We start from the raw sequence: 21,851 nt of genomic DNA, 5'->3' as shown, positions 1-21,851 counted from the left end.
ATTATGTCAGGGATGGCCCCTTTTACTTCACACTTACATTCCACTGCAGAGCAACATGTGGTGGAGAGGGAGTCTGAAATCTCATCCAACCCAACTGTGCAGAAAATTGCTAGTTTGCAAAAAAAAAAGCACAGAAACACGCATGCTGGCATGGACATGTATAGTAACTTATTAATAAAGTCCCCATACCTCAAAGCATCACATCAGTTGTCAGTGTGTCAGTGTCATTTTTTAAACACCAGGCTGTAAACAAGCTTCTTAGTGATGTTAGTGAAGTTGGGCCTTTTAATATTGAGGTCTGTAGGATGGCTTGCTTATTGAACCAGCCTCAAGTGGTGATTCCAGGAACTGCATTTTTGGAGCCCAACTTTGAGAGTGATGTCTGTTCTTCAGGTAACATCATTTAAAATTTCCGTCTGCCTCTGAGAAGACAGTAGTTACAGTCAGCATGTGACCAAAATGACCTACATTTAACTGTGCAGTCTTCTCATAGATGTACACAATTCTGTTGAGAGTTGGTTGAGAGCCGTCCTGCAAACCCAACTTTTTGTCCAACCTGCATTCTTTAAATCCGTTTTTACGTTGCTTCGAAAAGACTTGCATGTCTGCTTGTTCCTAGTCCACTGCGAATGGAATCAGTGAAATGGCATGCAGCACTTGTGCAAGGTCAGTTAGGGTTTGTATTTTGGGGGGAACCGATTTATGTTGAAAATTTTGAAATTCCAGAAAAAAGGTCTTTACCTCAGCTTTTACAGGTAATCCCACTGACACCCAGTGTAGCAGCCTTTGATAAGGTGGGGGTTCATTTGGTCACCTGCAATTCAGACTGTGGCTGCTGTGTGCCTAACACCTTACAAGCCCGGGGATATATTGAGGCTTGGTTAGGGTGCCAGCAAAGCACACGGTCCAAACAAGTGGAAAGCCAAGAGCACCACTACTGTGAAAAAACACTCCGTTGTGTTTAAACAAATTACCCATGCTGTCATTCTTCTGGTGAGCACAGTGTTCACACAGACATGCAGAAAGGTACACGCAATCTTTCCTGTTTTTCTCCCTGCTCTTGTTCTTTGTTACAGCTGTCTCCTGTCTTCTCTGTTGTCACACAGCGCGCCTCTTCCCCTCACATACACCTCTGGCAGATATTCAGCATCTTTGGTCTTCTCTGCTCACTTCTGGCCCAAGTGTGAAACCCGTGCCTCCACCCAGGCAATGCTTCAGCAGCCATCATTATAAAAACCACATCCACTGCATTCCCCCAGCTTCACTCTTCCTCTCCTTCCTTCCCACCCTTACCCTTCCTTCTGTATAGCCCCCCCCCCCAATGGTACCTCACAGCTACCCACTCTTCTGGCGGCCTCCTCTTCCCTTCATATAGATGCATTCACTAGCTTTTTTTATGCTATTGTCAGCATCACACGTGGCAGAGATTATTCTGCTGTAAGCATCAGGCATATTTGCAGTAACTGGTGTCATTTTCTCTTTTGACTGTTGTTCCTAGTCAGGAATATAAGGCCAGAGGTCGTTCTGGTGTAGTCACGATTCCATTAATTACCCTATAAAATGCCTTAAATGTGAAATAAAGCCATCCATCTTTGTTAGAAACAAAGGCCTGAAAGCTGAAGTTTTTTTGTGAGGGAGCACAGCAAGTTGCTTCCGTATGTCTAAACACTCCCATCGTGCCCCAGTGTTGCAATCTGACTCTGCCCGATCCAATTAGAAGCTGCAGTATTTTTATTTCTCGAACGGCGCTTCTTCTGCCAATGTCAACACAATTAACAGGAGTTTTTTCCTCTGGAAAAATAGGTTTTCAGTGAGTAGTTGGTGGGAATTCACTGTTCAGACACTTTGACGGTGTGTTTGGGATTTTATGCTGCAGAAATGCTGCTGTAAGAGCAATGCCGTGATAATACTGGTTAACGTCTGGCAGGTGTTTGCGTGGTCGTATTGACTGATTGATTCATTAGAGAACTTTTTTACTTGTATTCAGAAATTTTGTGACGATCGACATCATGCACATGAAGCCTGGAAGTTCAAAACTTTAAGTCACAGATTATTAATAATAGTGATTTTATTGTTAGTCCCATCTTTACTTTTCCTTACAAGATGTCCTGTTGTCTATGCGCACATAAAATCTGGGTGAAACACTGGGGCGTTTTTCAAGAGAAGAGTGTTGAAGCTTTTGTATTCTGTAGCGTGGGAATAAGGTTTGTGTCCTCTTAGACAGAAAGCAGGTATGTGTGCGTGTGGTCAAGGTCAGTGACCCCTCTGGAAGAGGAACCCATCCAGCCTGCAGAGAAGCCCCAGACCCGATGAGGAAGTGTGTATAAATGACACACATTGTGTCAGTTTATTCAACACGCATACACAGAGGCTTCTATAGTTTCCCCCTGCAAATTTGAGCAAGAAGCAGTGCAGCAGCATAGTAAATCCTTTGAACGTACAGAGCAGCAGAACACATGCAGTCCTCAGAATGCACGTGCTTGTCCATTCTGAGGATTCGGCCGCCACCTGGGTCAACAGCAGCTCTCATCCCTGTAAAAAGACAGGAAAGCTTCACAGAGATGGAGCCTGCAATGCACCATATGGGGTGTGTGTGTGTGTGTGTCTGTCTGTCTGTCTGTCTGTCTGTGTGTATTTGCGATATAAGAAAGCCTCGTCTGTTTACAGATAGTCTGACTCAAATGAAAATTTCCTTACATTTTCTGGCCTGGATGGGTGTGTTGTGTGCACAGCCACCTCAACCACAATTTTCTCCTCTGCTTGGGGATTTCTCAATTCTTGCTTACACACTACATTCAACATTGTGACTCACCAGTACGCTTTTCTGTGTATGTGAGTGTGTGAGAGACACATGTTTTGGAAATGTGGCTCATCAGTCTCCATTGATTTAGACAAACTGGTGTGGGCGTAGTGCAGCGTTGCACGAACCTGTCCTTAAAGTTTCATTTTCATTGTAGCAATTTTGATCCTCTTAGCACCGCAGTCTTTCACTTTCATTCCTTTTTGCCACCCCTTGTTCTGTTATCATTAAGTTATCTCACAGATTCAATTTGCTAACGTTGTTTCACATGCAGAGATAGGAGTGTGTGGTTGCAGGACTTTCTCATTCACTGCATAGCTCCCTGTTGCCATCTAGAGGAGCTCTTAAGAATCAGATGTGACAGAGCACATTGTGGCCAGCGTAAACCCACTTCACCCCAGCACTCACAAAGCCCACTGCTCTGTTTCCCCACCGTGAAAACAAGGGGACATTCTCTCCGCTGAGATGGATCAGAACACAAATAAAGAAAGTTGGGAGGGATTGTTTGGTGTGAAAGCCCGTTAAGCTTATTGAGGAATGTGGAATTATGAAAACGTGATTATTTGATATGTGGAGTACGTGTTTCTTTTCCCTTCAAGCTCATTTCTCATCCCTCCCCACTTTCGTTATGTCTCTCAGTGGGTGCGGGAGCTCTGGACCCGGAGGGGGATACCCGTCCATCAGCCCTCGGAAGGCTCAGCCACACCGCGTCTCTGAAGAGAGGGGGCAGTCTCCGAACGCCACGATCCAGCAGTGAGTAGTGCAGCACTTCACAGATTCGCCCACACACTGAGTTCTAAGGGGGGCTTCCCTGTCTGCGCTAAACTCTGTACACACGTTTGTTTGTTTGTGTGTGTGTGTAACACTTTTGGTCGTGTACAGTGTTTAGGGGAATCTTCTTGCATCACGCTGTACGGTAAAGGCACAAATAAAAAAACAAACGTCTTAAGCTTTATGTGCCAGGAATTAAACCATTCTGATGTGTGAATATTTGAACTGCACAATCATTATGCCAATATCCTCTATCATATCATATGTGTCTCTTTTTTTCTAGACTGGCACTTTGAGACCCCGCAGCAGGTGCAGTTTGTGGAGAAGCTTTCAGATGTTGTGATCGGCCAGCTGCCCAATTTCTGGAAGCTTTGGATCTCCTATGTTAATGGAAGTCTTTTTAGCGAGGTGAATACTCACCAAGTAGACAGAAATCCTGCATACAGCATGTTTTTGTGTGATTATTTTTGTAAATACAGGGGTTCAATTCAGTGATTGTCATTTGGAGGGTCAAGATTAGAAGTGAGTCAGAATATCTCAAGTCAAAGGGGCAAGGCTGAGATGGTGGTAAAAAGCTTTGTGTAAATACTGGGAAAGTCACAGCACCACAAACCTCTCCATGGCGTGCTGCATTTTGATGTCACACATATAATGCACAAATTCTAATCTTCAAAAGTGTGGTTAAAGTGTAGTGAAAGCAAAAATAAAATTGTGTTTTTGTTGAAATTGTTTGGAAAGGAGGGACCGTGTCCTGTCGAAAATCTTTAACCAGCAAATCGATACGCGTGCTAACACCACATTATGGACAACAGCTGCAAAAGAATGAAAGGGACATTAGTTTTGTCACATAATCAATACAACAATTGAAATAAATGAAAATAAAAACTGGTATAATAAATAAATTGCTATAAATTTAGCTCCATAGTTCAGCTTTGTTTCACTCATATTCATTGAGGATTATCTCATGAAATTCCTTTGGTGAGTTAGGCATTTAGTTTGGGATTAAGAGAAGGGGAATGATTTTCCATGAGTCAACTCAGGTTAATATGAGTTTCTACTGATAGGCCAAAACGAATGGTGTTCTTAGTAATACACAAATGTCTCTGTGAACACGAATATTTCCCATGAAAACATTAGGCTAGGCTAATAAAAGCTTTTTCTTAGAAACTGTTTTTTGTTTTTTAAATTCTCTGCAGATTTACATTCCATATCTGTGTTTTTCAGGGTTTCCATTTAAGAGACATTATTTGATTATTCTCAAGAAAAGTTGCATTATCGTAGTTTGCTCTAATGCAGCCACGGAAAAGCAACATAAAATATATTTTTCGTCAGTAATCTGGACTTCTAAGAGGTGACTAAGTATTTGTGTCTTTCCCTACAGACTGGAGAGAAATCTGGGCAAGTGGAAAAATCCAAGAAGAATGCCAGACAGAGACAGAATGACTTTAAAGTATGAGGATTTCTAACTCCAGTTTACTCTAATAATGTTAATTTGAGATATTTTTTTGAAAGACAAATTCTGCAGCATATACTGTATGTTGTCTGTTTTGTAGAAAATGATTGAAGAGCTGACCAGTCGGCTCGTGAAGCTCATTCGGGGTGCTCTCTTACCCGCCACCTTGCCGCAAGGGGAGCTGAGTCTTTATGGAGGCTGGGAGAGCAAGACAGATTTGGCTGGATCATGGCATACACAAATCATACACACTGTCAGGTCCTCACACTTTGGCTGTAATTAATTTGCTTAAATGTTTGGCTAAATGGAGGCATTTGGGAGCCTCATGCTTACCTTGCCTTTAATAACAGACCTCTGTTCTCTGGTGTTTCTCATCCAGGGGTTGTCATGAGGCTCTGTCTGCTATGGAGATCCCAAATGATTTGCTGCAGGTGATCCAGGATCTTCTGCTGGATTTGAGAGTTCACTGTCTCATGGTGACTCTGGTGCATACAACAGAAGGTGAGAGAGCTCTCAGTAATGGACAAAACATATTTTCATCAAGATCTCCGTTTTAATTGACCCCAAGTTACCAAACAGTTTATTTTATTTTCAATGTTCATTGTGGCAGGATCATAAAAACTAAAAGCAGCTTTTGCTCTGTCAATGCAATCTTCATGTAACAGAGTCAATCATTGGACTGAGCCCATTATTACTCAGAACACCCATCTAGTATATAAATAATGTACAATGGCTTCCTAATGAGAGCCTTCTAATCCAGTCATCCAAGATATCACAATTTTCAGGCAGCAAAAAACATCCAACAGTTTCATATTAGATGAAGTACTGAGAACTAAAATCAAACTAAAATTACCACCAGTAATAAACCTGGAGGTAGGTAGGTAAACGACATCCAGTTGCTTAAGATTGAAGCCAGATAGATGCCTGTAAATCACTCTAGTCTTGGACTGAGAGGAAAATGGCTTCTTTTCTCTGCGGAACCTAGAGAAGCTAACATGCAAGAAAGCTAACATGCAAGAAACCAAGGTTTTGTCAAAGTTTAACAAGATCGGTATGATATTTGAGGAAAAGCTTGGCATCTGCTAGTGTGCTGATGTACAGTGAAACATGAAAAACTTACTCTAGAGAGGCGCATAACATCCTTAAAATCTGTATTTGTAGTGTCTACATTTTACCTTGTTTTTCTGGGTTTTTTAAAAAAAATATATGTATAGTATTTATTGATGTATGTATATGTACCTAATTTAATATTGTACAGTGTAAGGCATTTAAATGTGTTGACCAAGTGTGCTAAGAAGACGTTTACTGGAAAGTATGCCTGCAAAAAAACCAAAAAAACATAAAATCTCGTGAATTTGCATGTGCTGGTACCAGATACATGGGGCAAAATAAACTGGGCCCTGCTTACCCTTGCAAATAACGCATTTGTTAGTCTAAGCAAAACAGCATTGGGAATCTTTACCAGTAGAATAAAAAAGCGGTCACCATAGACACGTTATTAATCTCCACATGAGAAAAAAAAAGCTGCGTCATTCTGAAATCACACTTTGATTAGCATCCGTTACTTGTGTAATCCCCCGCTAGACAAGAATGCGAAAGGACATGAACTCAAAACCTGCAGATAACAACAGATTTTTATAAAACCATGTGGATTTGCCTATAATGGTAAGCTCTTAGTGGTCAGTGTCCTCAAGTGTCACTTTTAGCTAATTCAACTTCCAGGTTAGTAATGGAGAAAGTGTTATGAGACTAAAACCAGACATGCTGTGTTTCACTTGTGGTTAGGTATGGTCATTTTGAGAAGAGTGACTGGTTTTTTTCTTAACTCCCCCGACTCACATGCACATTCTCACACACACACACAAACACAGCACACGCACACACCAAATTGTGGTCTGGGAAGAAAGGGTTTGATTTTATATCATGCGGTTTTCCCTCAGAAACCATTAATTCTGTTCATATTTCCATTACTTATGACCCCATATGAAAGTCTCCACACTCCACATGTAAACGGCTCTGAGTTCAAAAAACTGTAGCACAGTTTCAAGTGATGGCCCTTTCGATTTGTGCTTTTCATACCCACAGATGTCAACAGGCTTGCTGAAAAGGAAGACTGGTTGGTAGATAATGAGGGAATCACCAGCCTGGTAAGGATGAGTTAATTTATCAAGCAGCGCTCTGTGTCTTCATAGAAAACAATGCTTGATGTCTCACAAAAAGTTTAATATTCATTGCATTTGTTTAGTCCACTGAGTACTTGTGGGTCTGTTTTAACGAATCTGTGTTGAAGTGTGATGTTATCTAATGTAGCCCGTGTTTGTAATCTCTGTTTTTAATATTTTTGCAGCCTTCACGTTTTGAGCAGTGTATGGTCCAGATGCTGCAGTCACTCAAAGAGCCCCTGGAAACCAAACCCGGAGAAACAAATGTTCGTTCATACCCTGCAAACATCAAACTACAGAAGTATTCACATGATAATCAATAGTCATGAGTTTCTTCATCCATTAAATGAACTTAAATAGCTGAGACGTGACAATTACTTGTCATCTTCTAGACACAGGCTGTTATGGGGCTGGCATATGCCTCCTTTCAATTGCAGTAATTGTCACGCTGAATGAATGAATGTGAATCCTGCTATTCCTGGCACTATCACAAACTTTAGCATCGCTGAGGTCATGTTGAATTGGATGGCAGCAACATGTCTCAAAGAAAGAAAAAGACTTCTGGCTGAGAGTTTATGTTGGTTTAAAACCTGTGTATAAAATCTGTTGTGCCTTTCCAGATGTGCAAGATCCGAGTTCCACGGACTCTAACGCACACCCATACTATCAGAGATGGATACCTTTTAAATATGACTGGTTCTTCTCCTCTTTAGTCGAGAGTACGCAGCATCAGTGTTTTAATAAAATAATTTCGAATTTTCATTAGTCTGACCTGAGCTTTGTCCCAGAGACGATGGCAGTGTTTCACATAGGCTGCTTCTTTTTGGTCGATGATATTGTAAACTGTTTTCTAGAAGTGTGCCTGAGCCCATGCAGTGATTTTGCCTGCTTTTACTGCAGTGCCACCTCTGAAACCAAAGAGCACGAAAGTCCAGTTCTGATTTTCAGACTTGCCCCTTCCACACAGAGATCTCTCAAGATTCTCTGTTTTTATTTTGTTTGTTTTTTTTAAATGATAACACATAGTGTAGATGATGTGATATTCAGCCTTCGTGATTTTACAGTAAAGAACACTATTCTGCAGTCGGAGTTGTTTTTTGCAGATTGGTGAAACTGTGCCTCTCTAAGACACTTTTATTTTTTACCAGCTAACCTAGTTTGTTGAAAAATGTTCCTCCAGCTGCTTCTTTAAGTACCACTAATGTTTCCAGCTTTTCGTTCCTCCATCCTAACTTTTTTGAGGCATGTTGTTGCCATTACATTCAAACTAACTAATATTTTTCATAAAGTGGTATCTTAACATCTCAGGTTAAACATCTGATATGTTTTTGCTGTGTTTTTGTGAAAAATATAGATTCATGAGATTTGCAAATCATTGCATTTATTTACATTTTACACAGCATCCAAACTTTTATAGAAGTGGGTTTTTATGAAAAAAGAAGAATTAAAATCTTGGTGAATATAAATCAAGCTTAGCCACATGGACTGTGTGACCAATATGAAAAAAATATGCTGATATCATCTTCAGTCATGTTTTGAAAACAGCACTCTGTGTTGCACAATGAGAGAGGTTCAAAGTTGGAATTGTGAGGAAAAAAAAAAAAAAAAAGGAAGTAAATAAATTGAAGTAGAACACAAAACAAAAAGAAAAAAATAAATAAAGAAGAAAATGTAGTTAGCTTGTTGTAGCAGAAGAAGTAGTGCAGGAATAACTGCTGTGCATCCTGGCCTCGGTTCAGTGGGTGCTGCATTCATCACTCTTCGTTCCCTGCCCCTGTGCAAGTCGCACAGTGCAGTAAACTTAGAAAAATGAAATTTCACTCTGTGTAGTTGCTTTATGTGATGATCTTTTATTTGAACCTCTGTTGCAAACAGAAATGATATCAAAACTTGGATGGTTTTAATTTGGCTTTAAGCAAAGTAGTATAGTATAAACCCATCCGGCACAAAGAAATCCTTTATGAATTTAGAATAAACAGCTTTAGTCACGTCAAGAAAGCATCGTTACCGTTACCTTCTTTTCCACAGGTGTTGCAGTTGGAGCAGGTCCAGGACCAGGCTGCAGAGCTCAGTGTGAGGATCATGAAGGTAAGACGTGTACACTTATTTCCAAGAACATACATAGGATTTTGTTATGAAAACAGACTGTTTGCATAGGATGGAAGTAGCCACCATGGTGTCTGCCACTGGTTTGGATTTCCACATTTTGAATCCTCGGCCTTCATGTGTTTATGTTGTTTATCGAATACAGAAGTGGCCAAATCTGGATGACAGAGTCGGGTGTTATCAGCTACTCCTAGCAAGCACTGGTGGCAAATAGAGAGACACATATAATTAGTGCTAAATAAAATTCTATAAATGAACTTACTACAACTTACCTTTGATGATCTTTGTCATAAGACAGGTATATATTTTTAGATTATTATTTTTAAAATGCTTTAAACATTGCAACAGCAAAAACGCAACCATCTGACGGCTACCAGCCACAGAAGGCTTCCTGGCAGCTCTCTCTTTTCCTCTAGTAGCCAGAGGTTGCCAGGGGCGTTGCTAACCAGCCTCTAGGCCTGTGTGACTGAGGCCTACTGTACTTGGATTAGTTGAGGTGGGTCCTAGCAGGCAGCTGTAAGCTACACCTCACTGTCTTGGCTCTCCTGTCAGTCAAAGCAGCCACTTTGAGCATTTAACACTTGAACACTTCACATGAATAGTATATAAAAAAAATAAATCAGCTACTTGTTTAGAAGGAAGAGAAGATCCTTTTTAATGCTCTAAGTGAGGCATTTTAGCACAGAGACTAGACCGTGATGGCGATTCATTTTTGAAGTCAACCTTAAGTGGCCATTAGAGGAACTGCAGTTCATTTTCTGTATGGAGTTTGCATGTTCTTCCTGTGTCTGTGTGGGTTTTTCTTCAGGTACCACACAGGCTTCCTCCCACAGTCCAAAGACGTCCACTTAGTGGAGTTAGGTTAATTGGTGATTTTAATTTGCCCGTAGGTGTGAACATGCGTGCAAATGATTGTCTGTGTTAGCCCTGCGACAGATTGGGGACCTGTCCAGGGTGTACCCTGCCTCTTGCCCTGAGGCCCTGTGCACTAATCACCAAAGTGATATATAGACCTGAAAACCTATGTATTCTATATTTGTCTTACATCTGTTCAGTCACAGAGCAGTTGCTAAGATTTTATTTGGTCTGTTATGTACCATGAGGTGAAGATAACCCTACATGTTGACATGCACACACTGTCCACTTTACCACTAACTCACAGTGTTTCAGTGTACCTTAGATCTAAGTCTGTACTAACCTGCTTTGATCACAGAGTAACATGAATGATGCACCTAAAATTGTCTTTTCACATGTCTGATAAATGCGTCCCCATAGGTCTTTGTAAACAGTTTGGAGCAGCTGAGTACTAAGACAGATGGAGACATTAACACATCTCAGTAAGTATTTGGATGATTTTTTTCTCATCTCTGTGATTATTGTGCTTCACTTGGACAACATTTTAAAATCTCTCCTATGTTTACAGCAACATTTCATTGGACCTGTCCTCTCCTGATCGGTTTACTGGCATTCAAGAGGGCTTTACTCCAACATCTGTAAGCACAGTGTTTTTCTTCATTATATTCTTTAAATCGTATGAGGTTTAAACACTCGAAAACCCACATGTGGCGACTGCCAGCGTCACACCAGAGCGTGGGCTCCCTCCTTTACACAACTAGAAAACATGTGTGTCACTCATTCGAACCACGAAATGTTATCAGTCTGTTTCCTGGTTATGGACAAGAAGTAGAGACGTCCTTATTTCCTGTAACTTGTTTGAGATGTTAGCGAAGGGGGTTAAGCGCAGGGGAGGACGAGGAGGAGGAAGAAGAGCAGGGCGTAGAGTGCTTCTGGTAAGGGGAAATGGAGCAAGGTGCAGAAGGGGTTTCCCCAGCCTAAATATGCCGCCAGACTTGACTGAGAGCAGATGACCAGAGTTAAGACTGGTGTCAGTCATGATACAAACGGGTGTTTTTGTGAGTTGGCAATCTAGCAACCAGCACATGCAAACTTGGACAGTGCCTCACTGCTATTAATACAAAGACATCAGTTTACTTTAGGCCACTAAGCTTTTGGAGGAAGGTTGGTTTGCTTAATTTTGGGCAGCAAACTCCTGCCAATGATGTTGTAGGCATCAGAATGTCACTCTGACAGTGTCTCTATGCACATGTTTAATTGGCGTGCTTTATTGTGTGTTTGTAAGGGTAAGCACGAGCATTTTATCGAGTGAGAGCTCGTTAAAAATAGTTTCAGGTTCCTGCAGTTAGGAGACCAGGCAACCATTCTACCAAACATCAAACACAGACACTGGACAATATTCACAAAGACATTGTGAGAAAAAGAGTGCTCCAAGCTTCACTGAAACCACAACTTTAAACCAAGGACATATTTTGGAAAGCAAAGCACATTGTGGTTGGAAGAACCTCTCCAGAATTGTACGAGGATTAAAGGTTTGTCATGGGTTTCAGGTTAGGAAGTTTAACCACAGGCTACAGAGCTCAGCGTGAGCATCATGGTGGTAAGATCTATGTTTGCAGCAAGAACGCCACATACACTGTGTATCTTTTGAACATAAATGATGGGGACTGCAACTGTCATTGGTTAATGATGTCCCCTTGAGTCAATTGTTGCTGGTTTAGCGTTTTAAACTTTATATCAGGAGAATGGAGTGAATGTCACGATGCTCGAATGCTAGTGTCTCAGCCTAAAGTGTACCCTGCTTACTAGTCCTTGAGCACACCATATTTTATAAAAATTAACGTCGTGTTGTATTCAGTAAGACTCGAAACTAGCAACTGAGACCCGAAACTCATCAGAGAGTGTTTGCTGAGGTCAAAGAGCGAGAGAGGTGAGGACTGTTTTCCAAGAGATTTCTATGTATTAGGGCTGCTTATTGCAACCAGAGGAGTCGCCCTCTGCTGGCCAATAGAAACAGGCTTGAGGCACTTCTGTATACACTTTTACATCCAGAATCCAAATCCAGATCTACAGTCTGTAAGGTGAAGTGTGTGTGTGTGTGTGTGTGTGTGTGTGTGTGAATAGGAGCAGCGTCTACTGATCATCCTGAGTAACTGCCAGTACCTCGAGAGGCACACATTCCTAAACCTGGCCCATCACTTTGAGAAACATGGCTTCACAGGGACAGAGAAGATCACACGGGTCAGTATCAACACTTCTAATCTGCAACTGTGCTTTGAGATCAAGACTTCACACGAAGGAAGGAGTACTCAGTGTTGTTGGTGAGAAATGCGTTGCGGTGTCATTAACAACAAAGCTGTCCCCTGGTCTCTTCTAAGCAGAGAGATGACTCCTCTTTAAAAGAAAAATACAACAGAAAAAAAAATAAAGGTCGTGGTCTTGGAAGCTCAGTTTATTGTCACCCTAGTTTTTTTCTTCACACGTACACACTCATCCAGCTGCACACAATGACTAATGACTGAATCACAAAGCAAAGAAGCATTCTGTTGGTTTTCCAGTAAAAACTGTTTACAGCCATTTTCTTTGAAATATCATTTTTAAACCGATTCTCATGTGTCATTTATATTTAGATACCGTTGTATGGGTGACAGTTTGTCTAGATTGTAATCTTCAAATGTTAAAATAGCTGCGAAAGCAAATCTGAAAAATAAGAATTCCCACACAACACATCTGCCACACAGCTGCCTCCTCATGCAATCGTACTGTAAAGAGTTAGAAATGCAATAAACTCTCAATGAATTCATGTAAACTTGAGAAGTCACTGATATATGCACAGTCTAAATATATTCATGCAGTTTATGAAGGATACAGGATTTCAGTATGGACTGGAAAGTAAAATTACTCACAGCTTCCACACTCCATAATCAAGCCTTTAACACCACAGTCTGCAGTTTAAAACAATAGGCATGGAAATCAGAAACGTCAGTGTTATGTGTTGATGTAAAGCAGAATCATGCATCCTGTTACAGCAGTTTTGAAAGTATTCCGTTTGTTGTGTGACTTTTTAATGTTTTTCAAAAGTAAAGCCATGAGATAGGCAACATCACTGGCTACGGTAGTTAAATATTGATGAAGATGCTTTTACGTCAGTGTTCCTCACTGCTTCAATAAAACATATCCGCCACAGAGGCAGAGAAAACTTTGAGCGAAAGCCTTGTTGTATTTGTAACGAGTGAGCAACAACTCCAGTGAAGAGTAGCCACAATTCTGAGCACCTATGAGCAGTCTGGATCACAGAAGGTGAACATGAATCCTTGAGGAGTAGTTTCATCTTATTTCAAACTGGAATTATGGGTTTGTGAGATAATGCTACAAAGCACAGGTTATCTCTGTGTATGTGGAATTCTCTAATGCACATCTGTATGCATTCACACTGCTGTTAGATTGATGCATACGGCTCACAAGACAACCTTGGCAAGATTGTCGTTGTGACTTAAAAAGGCAACAGGAGACGGTGACATCTTCACGTGTTATCAATGTTTTAGTGTTAATGTTAGAACCTGCACACAGAGATGGAATCAGTTTAATTGGCAGGGCCGGTTTCTCTGCCCGCACCTCTGAAGCTAAAATTGCAGACATGTAAATAAGCCAACACAGCAAAGATTCAGCTAATCTGTACAACTAAGATAAAAATGCTGCTAAAAATCCAAACAAGTAATGCGTCATTGCAAAGAATGCTGAGTAAATAGTGTATTATAATATGGATCTGCTCATATTGTGTTGTGCATGTCTAATGATGTATGGATTGGGGATAGAGACTCTGTTATCTAGTATCTATCATTGCAGTAACATTGTGTGTTCTTGACCTGCCAGGTAAGCGTGGACGCAGTACGGGGGCTGGACTGGAAACTCTTTGAAGCCTACATTGAGAGACGAGCTGATCCGATCGCAGGCTCCCTGGAGCCCGGCATCTACGCTGGGTATTTTGATTGGAGAGACTGCCAAACACCTACAGGTACCCTGTTACCCTGCGCTGATAAAACAGTGCAGGAAATCACCTTCAGCAACCACTAACTGACCCTGGTAGAATCATATTTAAGCCCCTAGCAGGGCTGTGGGATGACAGCTCAGAGTCTCTCATGTCTAATCTTTCTAGCTGTGGTTCACATGTGTCATGTGTAAAGTACAGCTCTTTGATGGCTTACTGTAAACACCACTAAGATCATTTAATCAGTCTTCCCAAGGCGCTCATGGCCTTTGTGTCTAGCTGTGGGTGTGCAGCGATATGTGTGTACACTTGAGTTGTAGCTTGACTTTTTTCGCTCACGCAGTGCACCCCAAACCCAGGTGAAACTTGACTGTGAATGTGTGGTCTACCTTAGTACAGGATGTGAAGCAACATGTCAGACTGTGTGAGAGCTGCGCGAGTCGTCTCAGGTGGGCAGCAGTTCATAGCAGGACGCTTAATCTTGATGAAAAGTTGTGAGCGTTGATCTGGTTTGTCGCCTGTGAGTTTGTGTGTTTGGACTACATGTGAAAGAGGAACATTTTGGACAGCAAACCACAGTTCTAGGATATGATACTTTCACTTGGTGCATTTTTTTGTGTGGGATCCAAGTTTGTGTGTGGGGTGCTGCAAAGCATTAAGAATCCGGTTTCAGTACTTTCTTTCTGTTTTTGCCTTTGACTGTTTCACCGTCAACGTAATGTTATATTTTGAAGCTTCCACACAGCACACTAACTCATCTGCCCCTTATCCTCCCCACAGGCGAGGGAAATTAAATAATGGAAAACGTTGCACTGGCACAGTGTTAGCTTGGCTAATAATGAAATCCTGTTGGCACATTTCTATCAGAAATCCAGATGGACTGTTAATCAAACAGCCACTTGGCTCTACTGTGGATGGGGCTGTGATCTTAGAGAAACATGGTTTTGCAGTCTTGTTGAGCTGCTACAGGTTCTGGTGAAAACGACTCTGCCCTGAATTTTCAAATAAAGAGAGAAAGATGAGTTTTCAATAGTCAATAGTCTGTTCTGGCAGAGATATAGTGTTAGAATTCCAGATGTTCATCTAAACATGAGTTTCAAATAACAAGGTCAACAATATGTAAAAATGCTCAGGCTCACAATGCTGAACACGCTCTCTCACATAGTTTTTTTTACTGTCGCTCTATATGATGTCAGTGAGAACAGATATCCCAAGCACAGATGTGGCTGTGAAGCCCCACCCACCTGCTGGTTAAACCTTTTGTTTATGAGGGGCAACCAATCTGAAGAAAGCTGGCTTAAATTGAGGGGGAGGAAGCTAAAAGTGGGGTTAAACTGAGGAAACTGTGGCCAAGTATATGATGTATAGTTAAGATAAAATATATATAAGATATAAAAAGCTGGAAATAAACAAAACAGATCCACTTTTTCACTTTGTGCCTTCTTCTTTCACAGGTGTAAGGAACTACCTGAAGGAGGCTCTGGTCAATATTATTGCAGTTCATGCCGAGGTGCTTAAATGCCATTAAAACTCATCACTCATTTGTCAGACACTGCTTCTACTAGGTGCTTTTGCCGCCTTGCCCCCCATCATGACTTTTTTTTCTTTCTTTCTTTCTGTGTCAGGTGTTCACAGTCTCAAAGGATCTGGTTCCTCGGGTTTTATCTAGAATTGTTGAGTCCGTTGCGGATGAAATGTGCCGTCTTATGCAGTGTGTGTCCTCCTTTAGCAAAAACGGAGCCCTACAGGTAGGTACACACTCACACGCACATACCCGCAGTCGCAGAGCAGTTTCTCACTCATAGTAGGACCCTGACTCATAAGTCGACCACCGCACTTGGGGGGAATTACCTGTCATTTTTGATAAAGCCATATTTCAGTTCAAGGTACCATCTGGTGTCAGTTGACGATGATTACATGATCTCATCTCCATTGTTGCCCTTTTTCTGTAAACCCCCATCCAGGCTCGACTTGAACTGTGTGCTCTGAGAGATGCTATAGCCACATACCTAAACGCCGACAGCAAGTAAGTACGACAAATACAGATCCACACAGTGGCAGAGACAGGAAGTCCCACATATGTGCCCAGTGATTTATGGCTGTGGATGTCACGGACATAAATCTTAGCAGTCACACATCCCTCACTACAATCCCTATTTATGTTAGTTGGTGGGTTTTGGAAAGGAAGTGAAAGTAATCTGGTTCTGTTGTGTGTATGCACTGTGATGTGCGCCTCTGTGTGTGTGTGTGTGTGTGTGTGTGTGTGTGTGTGTGTGTGTGTGTGTGCGCGTGTGTGTGTGCGTGTGCATGTGCGTGTGTATGTTCATGTATGCCAGGTTAGTGTGCCCGCATACACACACAGACCCATCTTTAACTGTGTTTTCTAGTTCTCTATTGTTAATAAATGGGTTCCTTTCTGTGACATTTTTAACTAAGCTTCTCATTTTCAGCGCCAGCTTCAAACTGGCTTTGGAGTCTCTCCCTCAGTTACACAGCGGCGCCGATAAGAAGTGAGTCTGATTCCGGTATATGTTACTAATTGGAGGGACTGTGACCTTTTGGCGTTTCCTTTTATGTCTTTGAGATTAACTTTAACTTTAATATTATCTGCAGGTTACTGGAAGAGCTGCTGAACAAGTTTAAGAGCAGCATGCAGCTCCAGCTCACCTGCTTCCAGGCCTCGTCTGTCCAGCCCATCAAGAGATAAATCCCATTCACTCCACCACCCAAAACAGCAGTCTGTGTCTTATCTATTAGCTAATGAACTTTGCCTGTATCTCTTCAGTTATCACTTTTTTGTTTACTCATCACTTTCAATTTCTGCTTTACTCGATTAAACACAAGTGTGTATTCATCTAATCTCGAAGACACTAAATGAGTCGATTTCATTGTTACTGTGCAGGACAGTCCCTGTTACATTTGGTATGCTAATCATGTACGGACACTCACGTACTGACAAGCAGTGAGTGAGTGGCTAATGTGCTTGTTTCTAGAAAGTTCAGGAACAGTCTGTCAGTGGGATGTGGACCTGCAGACTCTGAATGAAATGTGTGTCAAAGTAACTAGATTGTTTTTAATGATGATGATGACAAGATGGTTTTCATGTACTGTGCCATCTGTATTGCTCAGTAAGTTAACTAAACATACGCCTTTAGCTAGGGCTGCAAAATCTCAGTCTGTGAGCTCCATGGAACTGGATCAGATGACCAGCTGATATGGTCCTGTCAGGATTTTTAGACATGGTTGATGGTTTGTTTTTTTAAAGCATTGTACTGCTTTAATCCTTTGCACGCAGCCTTATTGTCCCATCACATTTCATTGAAATCCAGCATGTCTTTCAGTAAGCTTTTTCAATGTCAGGACAGAATCTTCTTCTCATCTGTGGAAACCACACTGATGTAATTGTGAGTCAGTTATATTGATGCTTTTCTTCTAATAAAGCACCATCATTGGAATTTACCATCAACTCATTTTTTTCTCACCTCATGAGACATTAATACAAAAATGCTTCTTTAAGACTGCAGTAAATCCTTTTGTATTACCCTGCCAAAAACCCAGTAATACACAAATGCTTGATTTAACATTGTGTTAAAGAGGGTGTGCTAAACAGCTTTATTTAACTATGTATAAACACAGAACCTGCATGTGGCACCATATACATAGACTCCTACAAGCTAGTGGGATTCAGTGGGTTGTACAACCACCTTGAGAAGCAAAAACTTGATATTTTCTGTGTAGCTTTATCAATTTCTCATATCATTGTGGAGGAAATTTGCTGCACTCTTCTTTCTAACATTGCTTCAGTTCGTTGATATCTGTTTACGCACAGCACTCTTAAGGTGAAAGCATTACAGTAAGGTTGAGGTCTGGACTTTTTTGTGTCATTGTAACACCGTGATTCTTTCCTTTTTCAGTCATTTAGAATACTTTTTGTGCACAGAGTTCTTGGTTGACTCAGTTTCTGCAAGGTACCTGGGTCCTGTGGCTGCAGAGCAAAACAAATCCAAATCAACACCCTTGCACCACTCTGCTTTGACAGTTGGTATGAGGTGTTTGGTTTTCACTAAACATGGTGTTGTGCGTTATGGCCCAATACCACCTCTTTGGTCTCATCTGTCCAACATTTTTCCACAAGTCTTTATGCTATTTTGCAAACCTTTCTTCACAAGCACGAGAACCTCACGTTTAAGCCGCATATTCGGTTTTGTCGTAAACTGCAACCAAATACTGTTGAGCTGCGTGCACAGCGACTTAGGGCTGACACAAAGGACAATCAGTTATAAAACATTTATTTTGAATTGTCAGAACGATGTCACTCATTGTGTTAAAGGGAACAACTTTAACAACTGGTGAAATACATGTCTTTATACATCGTGCTTACCTTATGCAAAGGCTAAAATCATGAAATTCATGCAAAGTTTAAATGAAAATGTACAAGAGCTTTCATGTCTTTAATTCGTCTGACCAGACTGACCAGTTCCTTTTTTCAACAATGTCTTTATTAGTGTTTTAAGTAATGACAAAATGAGAACAGAAATACAAGCTGCACCCCTACAGATGCATGGACACTAAGTGTTCCTTCAAAAGGTGACCAAGCATACATGGCATGTTTTACAACTGACTTCATAAAAGCTGTTGTAAACTTTGTCTTTTTTTTCTTTCTAAAAATAGAAATGTCTAAGGAACATTATTCTTTCTTTATTTAATCTTTGTTCTGTTTGTAGGAGGTAAAGTAAAATACCCTTACAGGCCACTATATATTGTTTTAAGGTTTCTTAACCAATGCCATGCATTTGTCTGTCGTATTGGATGTGATACAACTGGGTGCTAAGGATAAGTTTGTATTCCCAACTGGTTTGCAGTGGTTCCTGGACGTTGCTGGGTGAAAGTGGTTGCAAAGAAGTTGCGCCACTAAAACACTCCTAGCGTTTGCTATAATTGCTAGCAGATTGCCTGTAGTTGGTCTGCAAACATTTGCTAACTACTAGTTGAGTGGCAGTTTGCTTGCCTTCAAAATTGTGCCCCAGCACTGCTGCCAACACAATTAAAAAGGTGCAGCTTTTATTTTGAAGGCAAACGGTCTCTATTTATGGTTGTGTTGCACTTTTCATGGTTTCACTACAGCTCAGAGAGCAGCTGGGCAGGGTTTGTCACAAGTCCATCATTTCCATTTAAGACAACTGCAGCAATATGCTAGCAACTAAACCAATCACTAGGGGTCCTTTGTGAACCGATTAGGAAATACCCATTTTCCTTTGCAACAGGTAGCTTGTTAGAGAAAACAAATGGGAGTTCACAGACTGCCATCAACCTCCAGCAACTAACCAGTCAATGAATACTCTGCCTCACCACCCCAACTGGTTGTTGCCAAATGATCAAAGACCAGTCTCTGAGCATTTGTGACTGGGACCTTATTAGTTTGACCCAACAGTGTCTTTGTGATTGTCCAAAGTGGTCTGCAAGTTATCACATGGTTAGCTGTCACAAGTCTGCAATATCTCCATATCTGCTGTGCAGGATTTTCCCACTCAACCATCTCTAGAGTTTACAGGGAATGGTTAAAAAAGACAAAATGTCAATGTCAGAGCTCATTACAACCAAGGAGTGAATGAAGAAACACATCTCTGAATGCACAACACATTAAACCTTAAAGCAGATGAGCTACAGCAGTGAAGACAACTGAATGCCACACCTGTCAGCTAACAACAGGAAACTAAGGCTACAGTTTGCAGAAGTTTACCAAAATTAGATAACTGAAGATCAGAAAAACCATTGCCTGGTGTGATAAATCTCAATTACTTCTGCAACATTCACAGAATTTTTCCTATATAGCATCAAACATGGATCTAATCTATTTTAGTATCAGCGGTTTCTTGGTGCACACTGAGCCCCTCAATACCACTTGAGCATTGCTTAAATGCTACAGTCTGCCTGAGTGTTGCTGCTTAACATGTCCATGTCTTCTTCTAGCAAGATAACATGCAATGGCACAAAGCATTGAGGCAATTCTGAAGGCTACAGCAAAGTGTCTCTATAGATAGTTCTCTATTCAGAATAAACCTCTACTGAAGTTCTTCAAAGATAACATCAAGTTTTGGAAGGTGCACATTTTTTCCACTTAATTGTAGGTCTGTGAGAATGAAGGGACTTAACCCCGATTTTAACCTCAAGAGTTCATGCAATATTTTTTGTTAAAACCCCCTGAGTAAAAGCTGAAAGTTTACACATTAATCACATCTTGGTTTTGTCATTTCGATCCACTGTGGTTGGGTATAGAAACAAAATTGTGACAACTATGGTTCTGTAAGACAGGTATTTCTGAATCAGTCGGTATTGATACTCTCAGCTACAATGTAACTAAAAGCACTGCAAGGGTGGACTTGATTGCAAAAAGCAGCTTGCTGAGCAGTTGTTGCCTTGGAGATGAGATTGTAAGGGTGTGACTGATATTCTTGGTCCAAACGTGATGTATGGTGACTGTTCAAATATAGTCGTTAAACTTATCTGCAGATCCAAATGTCACCCTCAGTAGTGGAAATTCTAACGAAGGCACACTTGCAGACAGTTGGTTTGTCTGCACCATGGCTCAGTAGCGGGTTTAGCTATTCATCTCTGGAGCTGCAGCTCACCAGTTCACTCATTCTGTCTGGCATGTCAGCATCTAGCTGTCAGGGAGGAGCATGAACACAGGGCGTATGCAGGGTGGGGACGGAGTGGGCCGTTACTCGGGGCAGCGAGCAGAAGACGCAGATCCCAGAGGAAGAGAGCGACAACAGAAAGTGTGGTTCTGCGTGGGTGTAGGGACCTAAGCGAGCAGTTGTGGTAGGTCTAGTCGCCTGGGCAGACACGCCCACAGCTCACATGAGAAAGTTTGATGAGACACAAAGGGTTAACTGAGGACACTGTGGAGATCTGCTGTTGTGTTTTCTAGCAGGAGATGACCCATTAAATTTCAGCTTTTGAATGTGCAAACCACACCTATGCATTTCTGTCTACGTTCATCGACCTCAGACTTTTTCTCTGACTTGGTTTCCCATCTACAAGTAGGGGAAAGCCATAGAGAGCAGGCAAGAGTTGTTTTGATTCTCTGCGTTCTAAACTTAGCACTCTGCCTCCCACGGATTCATTCACAAAATAAGTTCAAAACCCCAAAGCCTTATCCGCTCTCCACCAGCTCTCTGTTTACAGTAACAGAGGTGAGAAAGGGGAGTTTTTTCTCTTTCTTTTTTATTTCTATTCACCAGTATTCTGTTCCATTCTGGAGACAATATGACAAGACCTGCTTTAAAAAACAACAAAAACATTTTTGATCTGCAGTTTTCTTTGCTGTGAGTGGGTAAATAAAAGGATGGAGAAGTTTGACACATCACAGAAAAGTTGTCCCCTCGATTGTACCTGTTTTTAAGACAGATGTTTTACAGCTGAGATCAAAAAAAAGAAAAAACATTTTATAGAAGTGGCCAAGATTAGTAAGAAGCAGAAAAACACTGGAACAAGACTGGAAAAGCGTGGCATTTAGACGTGTCCTACTTTTTGATTTGTTTTTGTTCCAGGTAATAAGCGTTAAGATGCTGTAGCTATTGTGACTGAGATCATGATGTTGGCCTATGTACTGTACATAATTTTGTATATAATGTGATGTGATATTTTAGCCCATCACAAAGCCTTTCACTGATTACAACCTCCATCGATTCTATGTTAGGATGCTGTGTAAAA

At 41.2% G+C, this 21,851-nt stretch overlaps 1 protein-coding gene across 1 annotated transcript in view; it reads left to right on the top strand.

The window, feature by feature from the left end:
• The window catches only part of exoc2 (exocyst complex component 2), a 47,614-nt gene extending 30,020 nt beyond the window's left edge, over positions 1-17,594 (top strand). Inside the window, exons 12-28 of the mRNA XM_019347155.1 lie at positions 3,440-3,553; positions 3,855-3,979; positions 4,953-5,021; positions 5,125-5,282; positions 5,404-5,525; positions 7,110-7,171; positions 7,372-7,452; positions 9,215-9,274; positions 10,568-10,629; positions 10,716-10,785; positions 12,272-12,388; positions 14,021-14,162; positions 15,590-15,645; positions 15,761-15,883; positions 16,100-16,161; positions 16,586-16,645; positions 16,749-17,594. Of these exons, the coding sequence (XP_019202700.1) occupies positions 3,440-3,553; positions 3,855-3,979; positions 4,953-5,021; positions 5,125-5,282; positions 5,404-5,525; positions 7,110-7,171; positions 7,372-7,452; positions 9,215-9,274; positions 10,568-10,629; positions 10,716-10,785; positions 12,272-12,388; positions 14,021-14,162; positions 15,590-15,645; positions 15,761-15,883; positions 16,100-16,161; positions 16,586-16,645; positions 16,749-16,842 (1,577 nt within the window). The 3' untranslated portion in view covers positions 16,843-17,594. The remainder of the gene's footprint in view (positions 1-3,439; positions 3,554-3,854; positions 3,980-4,952; positions 5,022-5,124; positions 5,283-5,403; positions 5,526-7,109; positions 7,172-7,371; positions 7,453-9,214; positions 9,275-10,567; positions 10,630-10,715; positions 10,786-12,271; positions 12,389-14,020; positions 14,163-15,589; positions 15,646-15,760; positions 15,884-16,099; positions 16,162-16,585; positions 16,646-16,748) is intronic.
• The last annotated feature ends 4,257 nt before the right edge of the window (positions 17,595-21,851 follow it).

This window comes from Oreochromis niloticus, linkage group LG17, assembly GCF_001858045.2.
Source record: "Oreochromis niloticus isolate F11D_XX linkage group LG17, O_niloticus_UMD_NMBU, whole genome shotgun sequence".
NCBI lineage: Eukaryota > Metazoa > Chordata > Actinopteri > Cichliformes > Cichlidae > Oreochromis > Oreochromis niloticus.
Note: the sequence above shows the minus strand (reverse complement) of the source record. Positions and strands in the feature narration are given on the sequence as shown.